General features: G+C 37.5%; 2 protein-coding genes across 3 annotated transcripts in view; one reads left to right on the top strand and one right to left on the bottom strand.

Annotated features, from left to right (window-relative positions):
- Nucleotides 1-17,504, bottom strand: part of LOC150095837 (protein spaetzle 3-like) — a 62,899-nt gene that overhangs the window by 15,934 nt on the left and 29,461 nt on the right. Inside the window, exon 2 of the mRNA XM_090408981.1 lies at nt 7,091-7,215. Coding sequence (XP_090265107.1) covers nt 7,091-7,215 — 125 coding nt within the window. The remainder of the gene's footprint in view (nt 1-7,090; nt 7,216-17,504) is intronic.
- The window catches only part of LOC150095838 (uncharacterized), a 404,380-nt gene that overhangs the window by 379,378 nt on the left and 7,498 nt on the right, over nt 1-17,504 (top strand). The window lies entirely within an intron of this gene.

Below are 17,504 nucleotides of genomic sequence, written 5' to 3'. Positions count from 1 at the left end.
AAGCAATGCATCTTCAAGATATTTCATATCCACAGTCTAACGTGGTTTTAATCTACTCTTTTTCGTGGGCCCATCCGAAAAAGATAGCGCTGTTATAATAGCAAATATAACGATATTATCGATTGCTGTTTTTAAGAAAGAACAATGGCTGACTTTCACACTGAACTGAGTTGCAATTTCTGCCCTGATTTTGTGTACACTTGCACACTGTAGTGTCCCTTGATTAAAATGGTAAGGCTAACACAAGTATTCATCATCCACCCCTTGGGGAACCTTGCATGTATTTTAAGACTGATATTTTATTACTGCTACTTCATGTACATGAGAACGAATTAAAACTGTAAGCAGATTTTTGTGTGCTTCCGATTTTAATTCTGTCTTGACAAAAGGTGCCTTTTTGTCAAGAAAAATGTTAGTAACAGATATGCAGCGATCTTCTTGAAGCATGGTATGTGTTAGCAGTGGCTCCTAGAAAAATGCTTGCGATTATTAAACAGGATTACAGAGTTTTTAGGTTTTTAGCAGTGAAAATTCAAGTAAATTTTATCACGACATTTGCCTGAAAAATTTCCCTTGCATTGTACTAAAATATGTATTAAATATTTTTAAATAAACTGTTCGAAACAGTTTATTCGAACTTTTCCTTGATAACGTCACATAAATCTTTCAATCGAAATAATATTTTAAAATAGGGTTACTGACATTTTAATTAATACTCATGAGCAGCGATGGAGATGAGAATGTTTACCAGATGGCTACCCCATCTGTCTTCAAAATATTAGAGCGAGAGGAGCTCCGTTTACACCCTTTGGCGAATAAGAGGTGGTTACAGGGTTTCTTTTGTTTTATTTTTGTTTACATAATATCAAACGTTCGCTGTTAACCATCTGGTTTTAAATGCATCGCATTTTAAACTCGCCAAGCTAGTGGCGCCATCTGTACAAGAAACGTAGAAACAAAATATTTGTTTCCAGCAGTTTTAATTAATACTACTAGGGTTACTAATAGCAACAATTGGTATTGCTAAATTTATCAAGTGCATATGAGTCTGAATTTTTCTATTTATGATTTTTATTTACATTTTCAGTTGTATAATTAAGTCAGCAATTTGAACTTAATTAACTTAATGGATAGATTCCTTCCTAAGCAGTGGAAAACCCCTACGGCGAAACCAAACCCCTTAGTATATTATATATATAGAGAGAAAAGTGTTAGTCTGCGAATGCCCTGAGGACATAGGTAAGCTAGGTGGATTTTGTTAAGAAATGGCATTAATTGATTTTTTTATTAAAATCAGCTCCTCATACTCTTCTAAACACCACTAAAGCTTGTCAAGTTTAACTGGTGTTATGTCAAGAGCCTCCTTAGCTCTGTCAGTATAAACGAAGCCCTTTGGCCGGAAAGACCTAGGTTCGATTCCTTTACATGATGTGAGGAACCTTTATCTGGTCTCTTTCGACTAAAGGTGAGTTAGCCAGTCTCATACGGTGGTACAGGTTTTTTTTCGCCAGGAAACTCGGGATTTTCCTTTCCCAGAACAGGCAAACCGGTCCCGTGAACACGCATGGATTACAGTCATGAATACGTCCCAGCCATTTGCCGGTCCCGAGCCCGGATAAAAATTGGGAGGGGGGAAGCAATGGTAAACTACCCTATAGAAATCACACCAGGAATACTTTGTGGGGCTACAAAGTCGCCTACAGTCGAAAAACGACTGAAAGGGAAAATCAAGATCAGATCAGGATATTCTTATATAATTGCACAGAATATACTGTTTTGGTTGGTTTTAAATAAAGAGACAGTACGTTCTGTCTAGAAAGTACAGGGTGATTATAAAATAACGTCGTGTTCAGAGCCCTCTAGCAAGTAATGTATTGCAGCGCTTCCCAAACTGGGGGCCGTAGGTTTTGTTGATGGGGGCCATGAAATAATGAAAACAAATTTTAAATGTTTTAAGACAAAGTAGATTTTTTTTTATTTAAAAGAAACGTATTGAACTTTTATTATTTCTTTTTTTGTTATTTTTTATATTTTAATGGAAAAGTTCACACATTGGTGTTGGTTCACAAACTTTGCTTCCTGCGTATTTCGGCGCTTAATGAATATTAGTAAATATTGCTTATTCATATGTTTCATTTCAAAGCAGTGGTTAATTGTATTTACTTCGAATGCTCTCCAGGGAAGCTCCAAATCTTCCTGTCCCTTTCATCACGCGTTCGTAATCAGGGACTGTTGATATTGACTTTATATACATATCAAAACTCGTTTTATTTTATATTATCACTATCATCCGAGCTAGTTTTATATATTTTCGCATATACTAATAAGTATATGCGAAACTTATTAGTTTTCTGTTACCAATAAGTTTCGCATATACTTCACACATGAAAAAAGGCTTAAACAAGTTCATGTGGGGAGATAGTAACGCGCTTGCAGTGGTAAACAACACCCCTCCCTAACAGCCACTATACTGCAGAGGCAATCAAAACGAGTACTTTTATTATGCCAGTGAATAAGGTATGAGGAGTCTGTGTAATATATTTCTCAACAAATAGTGCAATTAGAGACAACTGGGATAAAAATACACTAATTAATGAATCACATGTCCCCTCATACAGAAACAAAACCATTTGTTGCATGGGCAAACACAGTATCTAACTAAAAACTATTGTTATTAATTAGATGTGTGCGAGTTAGAGAGGCAAAAAATGTAATATTTGCATTTGATTTTTGCAATATTCGCTGTGTATGTTTTGTATTGAATATAAATACATTAAATATTATAATAATATATCTCTCTATTACGATTTTTTTTCGAGGGGGGGGGGCCCGTGAAATATTTTAATTTTTGCAAAGGGGGCCCTGACATCCAGAAGTTTGGGAAGCACTGATGTATTGGACGAAACACACCAATATTCGGTAGCCGCGCACAGTAGAACATGGGAATTCGATTTAACGAAAAAAAATAGTACCAGAAGTCGCCAACAGGGGAAATTTTGGCGCTGCCAAATTAATTTTAGTTGGTGTGACTAATGAATTGATTAAATGGCAAATGAGAGACAGCACACATCAATTTCATGACGTTTATTGTTAATTACAAATGAGGTTCAATATGACCACCATTCTGATGTTCCAGGAACTGCATACGGTGCACGATATTTTCCACAGTGGCTCGCAACATATCGGAATTGATTTATCTCATGTGTAACGTTATTCGATCTTTCAAAGTTGGAATATCGGGTACATGTCCTTGATACACAATGCTTTTAAGAAATCCCCACAGCCAAAAGTCACAAGGATTGAGATCAGGCAATCTCGATGGCCATGGCGTGAGAAATGCACGACTAATGATTCTTTTGTCAGAGAAATGTTGTCGCAAAACACGCTGTACCTGAAGTCCGATGTGGGGTGGTGCACCATCCTGCATGAAGATGGTCGAATCGAGACATCCTCTTTGCTGCAGTTGTGGAACCACAAAGTTCTGTAGCATATTGGCATATCTGTTAGCATTGACGGAACAGGTCACTGATCCATGGCGATTTTCCTCGTAAAAGTATGGACCGATGATAAATGATGCCGTAAATCCGCACCACACTGTGACTTTGGGCGAGTGGATAGGCGTCTGCAGACACACGTGCGAATTAGTTGCAGCCCAAATGCGACAGTTGCGTGTGTTAATATCGCCGTTCAAATAAAAGTGCGCTTCGTCACTCCATAAAATCTGCCACGGCCATGCATCATCTACTTCCATGCACGCTAAGAATCTCAAAGATAAGTCGATTCGTGCGGTCGCATCACCAGGGCGCAATTCTTGAACATGACTGATTTTATAGGGATAAAACTTCAACATCTGATGTAGGATTTTCCACACCGTTGTGTATGCGATATCCGTTTGACGGGATATTGCTCGTACCCTGCACATTCGTCATCTCCTGTTCCACAACAGAGGTTGCAACTTGTTCAACTTGTTGGTGATTGATTGGTTTGCATCCCCTGCCTACCTGCATTGCTAGAGTTCCAGTAGTTTCAAATCGCCGAATCAGTTTTCGTAAGTTTGTTACGCCAATCGGTTCTTTTAGTAAATTTTTCATACGCCGAAAATCACTGGCATTATTGTTTCGCTGATAATAGAGTTTGACTAACAAAGCACGCTAACGTAAGGTAAGAGGCATCGAAAGCAGTTCGTCTACGAATGATAAGAAAAATCAGACCTTCCTTTTCCATGATCGCTCACAAGAAACGCGATAATGCAAATTAATGCATTTTACTTGGCAAACAGCGCCAAAATTTCCCCGGTTTGCGACTTTTGGTACTATTTTTATTTCGTTAAATCGAATCCCCATGTTCCACTGTGTATCTACCGAATATTGGTGTGTTTCGTCCAATACATTACTCGCTAGAGGGCTCTGAACACTTGACGTTATTTTATAATCACCCTGTATAATAATCACGTGTTCATGATAGGCAGCGAGTCTCAAAACTGACCGAAATGGATAATTCATTACTCCTCTGCACAACAACCGAGGAGACCATCATTGGCTTATCTTTGCAAACCTTATATAAATCGTACCAATAACATTTAATTCGGCATTTTTCAAGTCGTACTGAAGGATGGAATGCACAGTTAAGCTGATGCTTCAAATACCCTTTTAAGATGTCTGTAGCTGAATTTCATTGCGATCAATTTAGGAACACCAAATTCTCTTCGACTATTTCTTGATTTCGATTGACTCCCCACCCCTCTTTATTACCTAGAACAGTGTTTCTCAAACTTCAGATATCCGCGTATCCCTTCATATATTTTCATTATTTCCAAGTACTCCCTTATCAAATAATAAATAAAGTATATTTCATTGTAAATGTCTATTTTATTTGAATTTATATATTCATGTAAACAAAAAATACGATTTCTTTTTAATAGAACAAAATTTGGAATAGGTTCCTCTTAATTTGCCGTCCATCAAAATCCACATTTCAAGTAATTCATATCATACTTAGGAAGAAGATGAAAAATCTTCTTCGTAAGTATGATTCTTCCTAGGAAGAAGATTTTTCATCTCTATAGAGATGTCAGACGACACACTCTTATCAATTTCATTTGATCCAGATGCAATATCAACGTTTTCTTGTTGCTTACAGCTACTTGTATTTGCTATATTGTTCTCTTTTGTGGTTTATAATTTTTAACCATTGATCCACATACTTATGTATTTGAAAGCTTAAAAAAATTACCGTAAATTTATCTACTCGAATATAATAACTTTTTTCTCAAAATTAAAGCTAAAAAATCGTGGTGCGAGATATATGCGGGGATTTTCAGAAATTAAAGTTTTCAGAATGCAAATGGTATGACTCACCAAGAAGCTCTTACTCGCTATCGCTACTTTAGGCATCGATGTGTGCATCGTCAAAGTCATCTACCCAAATAGCTTCATCTTCTTTCCCATTATTTCAAGCAAAAATTACCAGTAATTTACAAGACTCGAGATACGTCGAACAGCTATGAAGAAGTGGATATGATTGGTGCGGTATTTAAAAGATCGCACAAACCAAAGTCAGATTAGCATTTCAACAGTTGAATCGAAATGCTAATGCTCTTCAACCGAATTCCATAATATCTGAAACACATTCACTATATATTTCTTAGTTTTAACACGTTAACGACAGGGTGATGTCAAGCAAAACCATATGTTGCACTGGTAACATATGGTCTTGCTTGAGTCTATACAGCAGTTTCTGTTCAGGGGAGATGTCATTCATTAGTTAGTGCTGTTTTTAATCCCAGATATCTCTAATTGCACTATTTGTTGAGAAGTATAATGATTCCGTGCGTTAACGATGCATAGCCGAAAATTGCCACATACCCCCTGAAGACCTTTCTCGTACCACACTTTGAGAAACACTGCCTTAAAAACATAAAAATAAGTGAAAATTTTCCAGCAAGTAATTGAATAAAATCTTTATTTTTCTCAATATTTGTACTGATACCGTTGAGATTTCTTCACCTAAATGCGGATATACCAGGTGATCCAAAAGTAACAGAAAAAGTAAAAATTCAATAATTCGAAAAGTATAGACAGTATTTTTTTTTTAATAACAAAAAATTTCATTGCCAGAATAGTTACATTTGCTACCGACAGGTGGCGCTTCAGTCATATCAGTAGTTTGTACAGCGGCACAGCACAGTTCGCAACGCAACTAGGATTACAAATGTTCAATGTCTTGAAATTTCACGCGCACTGCATTGCCCATGTGCGTAAGCTGCCGATTGTGTGTCGGTATCGTGTTCGACCTCGTGCACAACTGCAATAGTTTTTTTGGGTCTCCCGCTTCTTGCACGTGCTTCCAAACTGCCAGTGGCCTCAAACCTTTTCATCATAGCTATCAGTGAGGAACAAGACATCAGTCCCTTTCCATTTCTAATACCCCGCATCTAACGATAAGTGCTCAAAGCTGCACTTGCACATTCGGAGTTCTGATAATACAGCTTAACTAAAAGTGCTTTATCTCGTAACAGGCCTCACCTTGGCAGAACGTTTAACTTCGGTAATAAACGTTAAATGCTGAAAGTTTAACTTCAGTATTCACTACATCTGAAATTTACGCACCTCACGGTTTAAATAGCGACAGGCAGCAGCTCCGGGACCGCTACAGCGCCACCTGTCGGTGACAAATGTAACTATTCTGGAGATAAAATTTTTCGTTATTAAAAAAATCCCATGTCTTTCTGTGCATTTCTGTGAAAACCGCATCGTGCTACTGTCTATACTTTCCGAATTATTGAATTTTTACTTTTTCTGTTACTTTTGGATCACCCAGTATAAAACTACTGTAAATATAAAGGAATTCGAACTAGCATGCAGTGTTTATTTCCTTGTGCACATTTTAAGGTATTCGTGAAGCAACAGGGAGACGGAAGATAAAAAGAAAACACTCATGGCGTATCTTTTCGGCTTGAAAAAAGATAGGATATTGAAAACGTTTATTTCGTTTTTTGTAAAATAAGTAAAATGCTTTTTGTATAATTCCGTTTTCACGCGAATACAGGAAAACAATTAAAAATAAAACGGGGACGATGTTCAAAACTTACTTGGGATAATTAGATCCTGGATTGGGACAGTAAAGTTGGTTCAGCTTCCTGATACAAGGGTATCCACGAATGATTTCTCCTTGGAGGCGTAGACCTAATGTAATGGACACAATTGAGAGAACCATCTAGAAGAGGATAAAGAACGAGTGTTAGTTTATTGTTACTGTAAACTATAAACTGCAAGTCAGTTCAAAATTAGCTCGTGTGGTATTTAACTAGCGTTCCATAGTGATTTAATTTGGTTTAACTTCTTCCATAGCTTTTAATACTGTCCTTAAAATCCTAACTAAAACTGCTCATTATATCGGCTGTAAGAGAAGAATTTTTTTTTTTTTTTAAACAAGAGTACCTGAGCTCACCACAGTGAATTGAACAATGAAATCATTTTATTAATTTAAAAATTACCGGTCAGAGATTATATGGATGCACTACTATTTTTAAGCAAAAGGGTTTCATGATCTGTTGACTCATTGTGGACGGAGCTACTCATAGCTAAATATTTTTAGAATTTAGTTCGAGACGGAAGAAAGTAGAACAGAAAAAAAAAGTAAATTAAAAAGTTTGCGTTATTTTCTTGATATTTCACTTCAGCATTTCACATTCCTTTTTTTTTTATTTTATTTTTATTTTTTTTTTATCCAAAGTGGAAGTTTCGAGCTCTTAAATGCTGCCTGGAAGAAGAAAACTTTTGCCTCTGACAAATTTCTTTTTGAGAGCTTTGTGAAATACGATAGCGTCGACCTGTGCTGTCTTCCAAAAGTTTCTTAAATCATTTTTGAAAGTCTGAATCGATGTGAATTTTATAATTAAATAATCGGTAAGCAGTTTAAATTTCCATGATTTTTTTCAATATATTTCGCCAAAGCATATTAAGAATTTTTTTTTATCTTTAATATGGAAGGAATATAAATTAGTAAAACAATTTTACATTTTTCAAATGTTTGAACCTTAAAATACCAAGTTCGATATCAGAACTAAACCTTAATAGTGAATACTGAGGTCGCTCAATTGATCCTCCGTAGCTCAGTCGGTATAGACGAACACCTTTGGTCGGAAAGACCTGGGTTCGATGCCCGTCCACAACACGAAGAACATAGTCTGGTCTCTTTCGACGAAAAGTGAGTTAGCCGGTTTTACGGAGGTAAGATGTTTTTCCTTCCCTAGAACAGGTCTTTTCATGATAAATTATCGCCTGGTGCTAGAGAAACTACCTTGCTTAACAGATTAAAAATAAATAATTTGTGGAAGAAATCCTGTTTGGGGTTTAGATTTATCACCATGTTTCCATCCAATCCTATTCACGATGAAACAGTCGTGCATCATTCCTCTCAAGCACCAATGCGAGTTGCTAATGTACGTCACTCATAGTCACATCTTAATATTTTTGGCATATATCGAAAATATATCTAATTAGAAACACCCCGTATGTAAAAACACGAATCAAGCACTCAGAAAGCAGGACAACGGCTGCAATTTACTCTTCTTGCCATTATCTTTATTCGTGGTATTGTTATTGTGGTACTGGAATTTCCCAGAATTCGCGTTTTTGGCAATTATAATAGCCAAAGAGTCGCTTCTAAATTCCAATGCCTTCAGTATTACTTTACTTTTCTTTGAACTGAGGTGTTTTTTTTTTTTTTTTTTTCATATCAAAATCGCTTTTTTGGCCTCATAACTAACCTTACGTAACCAAACACCTCACTACTTTTTAAAGAAAAAAAGCAAGCCAGAAATAGGTGACCAAATTCGCTTGCATAATATGACTTGTTTACTCCCGCCCACTTCACCACTCCATATTGGTCCGACTCTGCACTTTTCCGTAGATCTTAAGCAACGTAAGAAACAACGATATTCCAAGTTGGATTGAATAATCGGTTGGAAGCTTTAACTACAAAGTGTTAGAAGCGACTCCGCCGTTTTAGTCCGACTGGGCTAAAATTCTCAGGGGAGCAGTAACGTAAGAAACGACCATATTCTATATTTTGTCGAAATAAGTTGAATTAATAATGTTTTTTATGTGCATCTGCGGACAAAAATACTACTCGAAGTTGCAACCGTCCCCCCTGCATTTTAATCCGATTAACTACGGGAGAGCTAAACCTAAGGGGAAAAAAATTTCAAACTCGCATGTGAAAAAAAAATTAATTAAAGTAAGATGTAAGGTTAGAGGCAATTTAGAAGAGAAGTGCGCTGATGTTATTGTTAATAAGGATTTTTGTTGTTGCTGTTTGGACAAAATTTCAGAAAAAGAGTTATATGCTTAATAAATGGCAACTAGTGCTCGCGCAGAAGCTTTTCTTGGAACGGATGTTATCATTCATATCATCTGAGCACTGAATGACGTAATTAAGAAATACATTTTCTGAAATTTTGTCCGAATTGTTCGTCAATACGTGTATAGTTTACGCCATCACTCAAACACCTACACTGCAGTGAAATAAAAGATTACGCACGTTGTCAGTAGAAGTAATGAGCTAATAATGAAATGTAAATGCTAACTATTTAGAAAAACAGTCGAGTTCCATTTATTTATCACGAAGTGCATTAGGTGATCTATGAATTACGTGTATTTTCCAGTCGATTTGTCTGTTTTCTGGAAAATTCCTCTCGGTTAATGAGTACCCATTTTGTTAAAAGCTGTCAACCTGGTGAACGCAACATTGAGCGCACTGTTAGTTTCACTTCTAGTTTCACTAGAAGAAGAAACGCAGGTGTGTGAGGAGGAGGTATTAGAGCTGTTGCGCAAATTGAATAAGAATTCAGCACGCATGCTAAAAGAGTGTTCAGTTGTACTGGCCATTCCTTTGACCAGGATGTTTAATATGAGTCTTAGAACAGGAGAGATTCCGGAGGAATGGAAAGAATCTATGGTAATTCCATTGCACAAGGGTGGTGCAAAGACCGATGTATCCAACTATCGACCAATTAGCATCTCAGGAGTGGAAGTGAAGATTTTTGGAAAAATTGGTCAGGGGCCCGCATTCAGAAATGGGTTGACAATGAATCTGCTTTGCAATGAACAACAATGGTTTACTAAGGGAAGGTCATGTTTTAGCAACTTGCTCGCATTCTATAACAATGTTACCATTGAACTAGACAAGAGGAATGGATACACCATGATACTTTTGGATTTTGCTAAGGCTTTTGACAGTATGGTAGACTTTTGCATAAATTGGAGAAAATGGGTTTATGTTATAGAATATTAGAATGGATAAGAGGATGGTTGACTGACAGATATCAAAAAGTGGTATAAGGGGGATCTGAGTCTGTAAGGTTTTGCCAGGGTGATCCTTTATCTCCCTCCCTTTAACTGCGTCATAGATGAGTTTCTTCACTCTCTTCCTAGCCATATAGGCTACTCTATAGGCGCTTCTTCCTTTAATGCTATGGCCTTTGCGGACGATCTTATTCTCGTAGCCTCTACTCAGGTAGGCTTGCAGGAACTCCTTGACCGACAGTTGACTTTTTTTTTCTATTCGTGACCTTTCTATTAATGTAGAGAAGTTCTACTCTTTAGCTCTTGTCCCCTCTGGTCGTGACAAGGAGCTTAAGGTCTAGACTATAGAGTTTTCCCTGCACGAGAGGCCGTTGCATGCTTTGACCATCCTGGAAGAGTGGAGATACCTCAGTATCATGTTCCGAGGTATCTCCACTTCTGGGTATATCCTAGAAGCTGGGATCGGTTTTTTTGAGGAAAGTTCCTCTCAAGCCCCGCAAAGACTGTTTCTCCTTTCCCACTATCTCCTACCTCGCTTTTACCACAAGTTGGTGCTTGGTGGGACATATATCTCGGTACTGTCCCGAATGGACATGGCTATACGTTCAGCCGTGAGATCATGGCTCCGACTGCCGCCTGACACCCCTGCTGCATATTTCCACGCAAGGGTGAAGGACGGCGGGGTCGGGGTTCCATCACTTAGATGGCTGATCCCACGCCTGCGGCTGTCAAGAATCGCGAAGTTAGAACTATCTTCTTCCCCTATCTTTGCAGAGAGGCTTTGTATAGCCCATTAATACAAGAAGACTTTAGAGGGGCTAAAGGCTGGTCCCATTTTCAAGGTACCTTAATTGAGTTAGCCCACAGAACACGAGAGATGGGCATATCTGCTGCACTGTTCTGTAGATGGTGCTCCTTTAAAAGAGTCATATCTAGTGCCTCCCCCAACATGATTGGGTAAGGGATGGCACCAGACACCTCCCCGGGTTCGAGTATATTGACCTTATCAGGACGAGGATCAATGCCCTGCCCACTCGAGCCCGCACAGCTAGATGGGGTAGTGACGATTCAAACTGTAGGGCTGGCTGTCACTGCAGTGAGGCATTGTCTCATATAGCCCAACGTTGCTTCCGCACCCATGGGGTCCGCGTGCGAAGGCGGACTTAGTGAGACTAAGCCAGACTTAGTGAGACTAAGCCAGACTTAGTGATTAAAAGAGATTAAAAGAGGTGACGTTTGGGTAGTTGATGCCCAGGTGGTGGGAACAGGGTGCCCACTAGCCTATAGCCATAATAAGGTAAACAATTATAAGAATAACCAAGATCTAGTTAGTAAGATACGGGAGATGCATGGGGAAACTCAGAGGTTAACCAACACCACGATCTCTTTACATGGCGTATGGAGAGCAGATAGTTAAAACGACTTAAAACAGCTTGGGTTTACGCAGAATGATATAAAAGTTCTTTCCTTGAGGGCCCTACAGGGCACACTGGTGGCATGGCGTTGCCACCAGAGTGACTACAATGATAACTAGAACAGGCATAGGGTAAAACACTCGTAAAGGCTTAGGCCTATATCAAGTCTGGACGTGATGTAAGGGTAGTACTGCCCATAACCAGTACAAAGATTAAAAAAAAAAACAAGTGACACCACTTGTTTTTTTTTTACAAAGATCAGTGCTTGGTCCACCGTTATTCAATCTGTACATTAATGATATTGGGAAGGATTTGATAAGCGACATACAGTTATTTGCTGATGATGCAAAGATAGGTAGGGTAATCAGGAATGCTGCTGATATACAGTCTTTGCAGAATGATTTGAATTGGCGGGAATTGTGGGCATGGGAAAATGGTCAGTCCAATTTCAGTAAATGTAAAATCATTCATTTCGGCATGATGTCCAATGTCGTATTATATTGGTGAGATTAGGCTAGAAGAAACTGGTGAGGCTAGGGATCTTGGAGTGTTAATAGATTGGAAGTTGAAGTTCAGGGTCCATGTGGCAAAGATTGCAAATACAACTCAAAGGTAACTGCAATGATGAAATGAACGTTCACATGTAAAGTTCACTTGTTAATTTGCCTCTTTCCAAGGCTTTGATAAGACCTCACTTGACTTATTGTGCGCAGGTCTGGTGTCGTTGGAGACCAGTATATTGGAGAGAGTACAGAGGAGAGTGTTAAAAATGATATCAGGAATTTGGAGTACTGATTATGAAGACAGATTGAGAATTTGTAGACTGAAGACGCTAGCAAACAGGAGAATGTGGGATGATATGATTGAGACTTACAAACTTCTGAAAGGATCATACAGGATTCAATTGATGGACTTTTTCAATTTATGGAGGGTGGTGAAGGACGAGAGGGCATCCTTGGAAGCTGAGAATGAAGGGCCCCCAAGAAGGGTGTGAGGGCTAAATTTTTCTCTCAGAGGGTGGTGCGTGATTGGAATGGATTGCCATTGGATGTTGTGAGTGAAAGCAGTGTGAATGAATTAAAGAATAAGTATGATAGCTGGTGTGTGTGTGTAGTATGTGGCCTCCCTCGATGAGTCCCTGACTCCCTGGACGTCTCTCTTAATAATAATATGAAATCGGCTACATCACCTTTAACTGAAGAGTCTTTAGAACTCTATATTTAAGAAATGGCAAGGAAGTTTTAAGAAGAGAGTGGAATGAACGTAATTTTAACTAATAGGTTTTTAGATGTTGATAAAAATCAACTCAGTGGGATTATTAGCTTATCTTAAAATATCTGAGAGATATACTAATGAAAAAATTACAGAACTATAACACGTTTTGGGATGCATATTTTTTATTTAATTCCTCAACTATAATGCCCTCAGGTTATCTAACTTCTGTGATTATTCGTCAAATTTTAAAAGCAAGTTTTAAAATATTTTACTGTTTGTCATAGATGACCTCAGCTGTAAACAACTTCAAATTTCCTATTATATTTAGCATTAAAACATGGCTAACTAATATCTTAATCTCCAGTCTTCCTGGCTCTGACACTGCACGTATCCATAAAATAACCAAGAAAAGTAAGTATTTTCAAAAAAAAAAAAAAAAGAAAGAAAGAAAACAGTAAACCCTAACATGAGCATGATTGATGGCAATTTTTAAATACCCGATGGACGAACTTGATTTAACAACAGGCACCAACTGTAAACCTTCAGACAATCTCAATATTTGACAATTTTTGCCTTCTACAACAGCAAACATTGACCAGTCTTCAGATTTTTACTTGTTGGATACTTAAACATTGATTTCCTGAACGGCAACGGTGATTGTTTCTTAGATATGCCGTTGCTCTGTGATTCAGTAACAAACCATTGCAAATAAGTTTTCTTAGTAGCCATCATCTCAGCTAGCACTAAATAAACCGATTTGTCTAATTTCATGCATTTGGTTACTGTTTTACCTTCTATCTGTAAGTAATTAAAAACAAAGTCCATAGGTAACAAGTAATCTGACCTGCAAGATACAACCAGAACAATTAATTTTCTAGATTAATGAAAAAAATCTCGTCAAAAATCTGGTATTTCCAGATATAAAAACAAGCAGAAATAATTTGTGCTTCTTTTGGGTTAAAAAGATTAATCTAGCAATTATTCATTGTTTGAAAATTGCGTAGACCAGAGATCCAAGTGGAATCTAATAATACATTTTGCAACTTCAATTTTTTCCCCTCACAAATGCCAAATATTCAACAGCAAACGCCCTCTGCTGATAAATATCCTCTAGAATTATAATATAGTACCATGCGCACACAAACCCCTTGGAGTTTCTAGACGGTGCTCCACAAATATCATAGCTCTTTAAGCAACATCTCAATCACTCTTATTTGCATTTTTGGAAAGAAGAAATTGACTTGCCTGTTTGTCTTCATAGATTTTTAAAAAAATCTCCAACTACTAACTTAATTCCTAAGAGCATCATCTAATCATAGATTAGATGGACCCACTTAGAGCCGTATGTAAGACATTTGACAATAAATGTTGATGTTTTGTGTCAAACATTACACAAGACATAAAAAATTGGAATTTATAGTTTCAGGAAGGAAATCCCTCCTCACGAGACCGGCTAACTCAGTTTCTGTGAAAAATCTTAAAGTTTTACGTGTCTGAGACGTGATCCAGCGAATCCAGGTCGCTAAAGGACTTACTCGCTACCGTTTGAAAGGCTAAACTTCACTGGCTAAATTTGCCAATGAAAATGCTCCGATCAAAACCAAAATTAATTTTTTTGGGCATCTCGTAAATCTAATTCCGAAATTTTATTAAATTACACCCAGGCAAGGTCGAGTTATTGCAATATATATAGTTTCAACACGTTTTCCTTTTGTGCTCCTGTAACAAGTTTGTGACCGTTTGAAAGAAAAGCTTGAATGGTTAATCAGTTTTTTGTCTCAATCGGATTTTGTAAAACTTCTAAGAAACGGGTTCCATCGCCAGCTGTTACGATGAATGGCATCACTACAAGAATGCCGTTAAGAAACACTTCTTGTTTTGAGTGGCCACAGTCATTTCCATACTTGTTTTTCTTTTGATTTCAGCTTCTCGACCAGAATTAAAAAAAACATGGTGTCCGTGACTAAGACAATGAAAAAAGAAAACGACTTTTGTTTCTTGTCATTTTCCGGAACAAAACTCCTTGAAGGTAATTTCATTGCTATTCTTGTAATTTTACCACACTTACCTGGCTTTTAAGTCTTTTCAGTAAATGCTCATCTTATTGTCTGTTCCCCTCCCCCACTTAAAACCATGCCATCTTAAGTGAAATGTGCATAATAATTCCTCATTCCGGAGGGTCTATGATTTATTCATAAATATGTATTCCTTATACTTTCAATAATGTGAAAATTATGAAAAAAAATGATGCTTTGATGTAATTTTATATTTTCGTGCTAATATAATTTATGGAATTGCATTTTCACGGGAATCTCATCTCACTAGACATACGACAATTATGCTAAATCCTGAATACGACCTTGGATGCAATTATCAGGAGCAATTATGGTATAAACTTTTCCCAATGAAGCAAGCAGACTAGAATAAGTCATTGTGCTGCTAATCGTACACATAGAAGCTGCGAACGTTCCCAACTGTGGAAGATAAAGCAGTGCAAATGAAAAATCTGTGCCCAGTAAGAAACTTTTGTAAGTGGTAACCAATTTGGACACTATATAGACACAGAATACACTCTATTCCCCCCCCCCTTTAATTCTGATGTTCTTTTCTGTATTGAAATCCTCAAAGGCATAAAAATTAATGAAATTATTACCTGAACATGTAGCTAGACATTAAGTGCTCCAGACCTGTAAGTTGTGGTTGTAAATCTCTACCGCTGCCTAGTTCACTCGGTAACTCGAAGAGCTAGTGCGAGTTTCTTACTGTCTATTTTACTGTGCCTCTTATGGCGATTAATCAGGCGTTCAGCCAGTTTTCAAACAAACTGTAGAATGAGAAAGCTTGCTCCACACACACACGTAACCGCGCAAGGTGAGGGAAAAAAATATTCAGAGTGACTGTACCTGGAATCCAAGAACCCTGCTTTATGGACCAAACGTTATTTTTTTTTTAAAGTCGCTTCAGACCTCCAATAAACAGAACCATGATATAGCACCAAAAGACGCATAGCATCTATCACTCAAAATATTCACCATCCATCCTTTCATTGGATTTGAACTCGTAGCCTGTAGAATGAAAGTAGAGAAGCTCTATTCGGCCAAGCAACTCAGTAATTTGTTTTGTTATACTTGGGTGTTTGAAACCATGACACAGTATAGTAGCGTATTAGTAAAGGAACTGTCTACGTTACAAATCAGTATTCTTTTAAAAATAATTAAAGTTAGAAGGAAACAAATTCTGGGTAACAACAAGAGTTTGAGATTGGTAAATTAGATATGACGCAAGGAGTTGGCACTTCGGATTAGGAAAAATCAGATAATTTTGTAGGCATAATTCATCTGCGATATTAATGGAAAATCGAACTGGCATACGAATCGTGTATACACGAAATGTCTTTCGACCGATTCCTTTGGTATCCGTGACCCACTTGTCGTACATGTATAAGTTGTTCTTGGAAGTCTCGAACATGTCTTCAAAATGTATCGTCATTCAAACAATAGGAAATTGGTGATTCATTGCATTTAATAAACTCTGCATCCAATGTATTAAATATTCCCCTTCTTCCTGGAGCCTCCTTTAGGTCGTAGTTTCCTTAGTTTTCCAAGTATTGACAGTTTATTGTTTTATGTTAATCCACCTTAACGTGACGATATTGGGAAGCATCCCGCTGCCTCTCGAACTCTCACCTTTGGCTTGTATGCAGGCAAATCATTATGTCTCTGCCGTAATTACTTACATCTATCTTAGTAATTTCTGATACGCACACCCCTCCTTTTTCATGTAAAATATTTTTGTAGAGACATTTTACGGTAGTTGTCACTCTGCGGGATCTTCTCCGCTATCACAACGCCAGATTTTTCTCGAACAAAGAAGCCACTTAGATTTAAGGACGAAATCCGCAACTTATTTCATTGTTATCCAAATTCTTTCATCCCGAGTTTCAACCGTAATTGTTCAAACCGTTTCCAACCCATAATTAATTTTTTAATTAGAATTGGAGATTAATATCAACATTAGCACATGCTGTAATTAACCAAAATGGATAGAAACTTTCGTGCCTAATATAGCTTATAGTCTTCCATAGTCGAATCGGGAATTTCATAAATGGAAAGGCCATTTAACACAAACAAAACATTGCTGTTCTTTTAGTTCTTATGACTTGAGGTGGTCGGGAATACAATAACTTAATTCATTTGAACTGCTAATTGCTTGAGTTGTAATTCTGGAAGAAACGATAGGTAAAAATATATCTAATTACTAAAGAAAGGGCCAAAAGGCTTCGTTTCGGCGATGTAAAATTGCATAGGCAGAGTTGATATTAAATCCAGCATTATTTCAATGCCAAACGTTGTAGAAACTATGAAGGTTTCGTACGTTGACCTGAGAGCTTACGAAAATACGATTCTCGGCATCCCTGAGTTGCTTAGCTTGGACTACTTAAAAGACATGGTCGCTGCCCAAACGCTCACATATTCGCCTTGTACTAGTGTAATTTGATAAAGGTTTCACAGTCCTCTTAAGGTTTCTGCCTGATTCTGAAGAGAACGAACCAGCTTGAAGCAGCTGT

The sequence above is a fragment of the Typopeltis vanoorti genome, chromosome 19 (assembly GCF_054136105.1).
Source record: "Typopeltis vanoorti isolate ZY-2024b chromosome 19, IOZ_Tvanoo_1.0, whole genome shotgun sequence".
NCBI classification, from domain to species: Eukaryota; Metazoa; Arthropoda; class Arachnida; order Uropygi; family Thelyphonidae; genus Typopeltis; species Typopeltis vanoorti.
The sequence above is the reverse complement of the archived record's forward strand: the minus strand, read 5'-3'. Positions and strand labels throughout refer to the sequence as shown.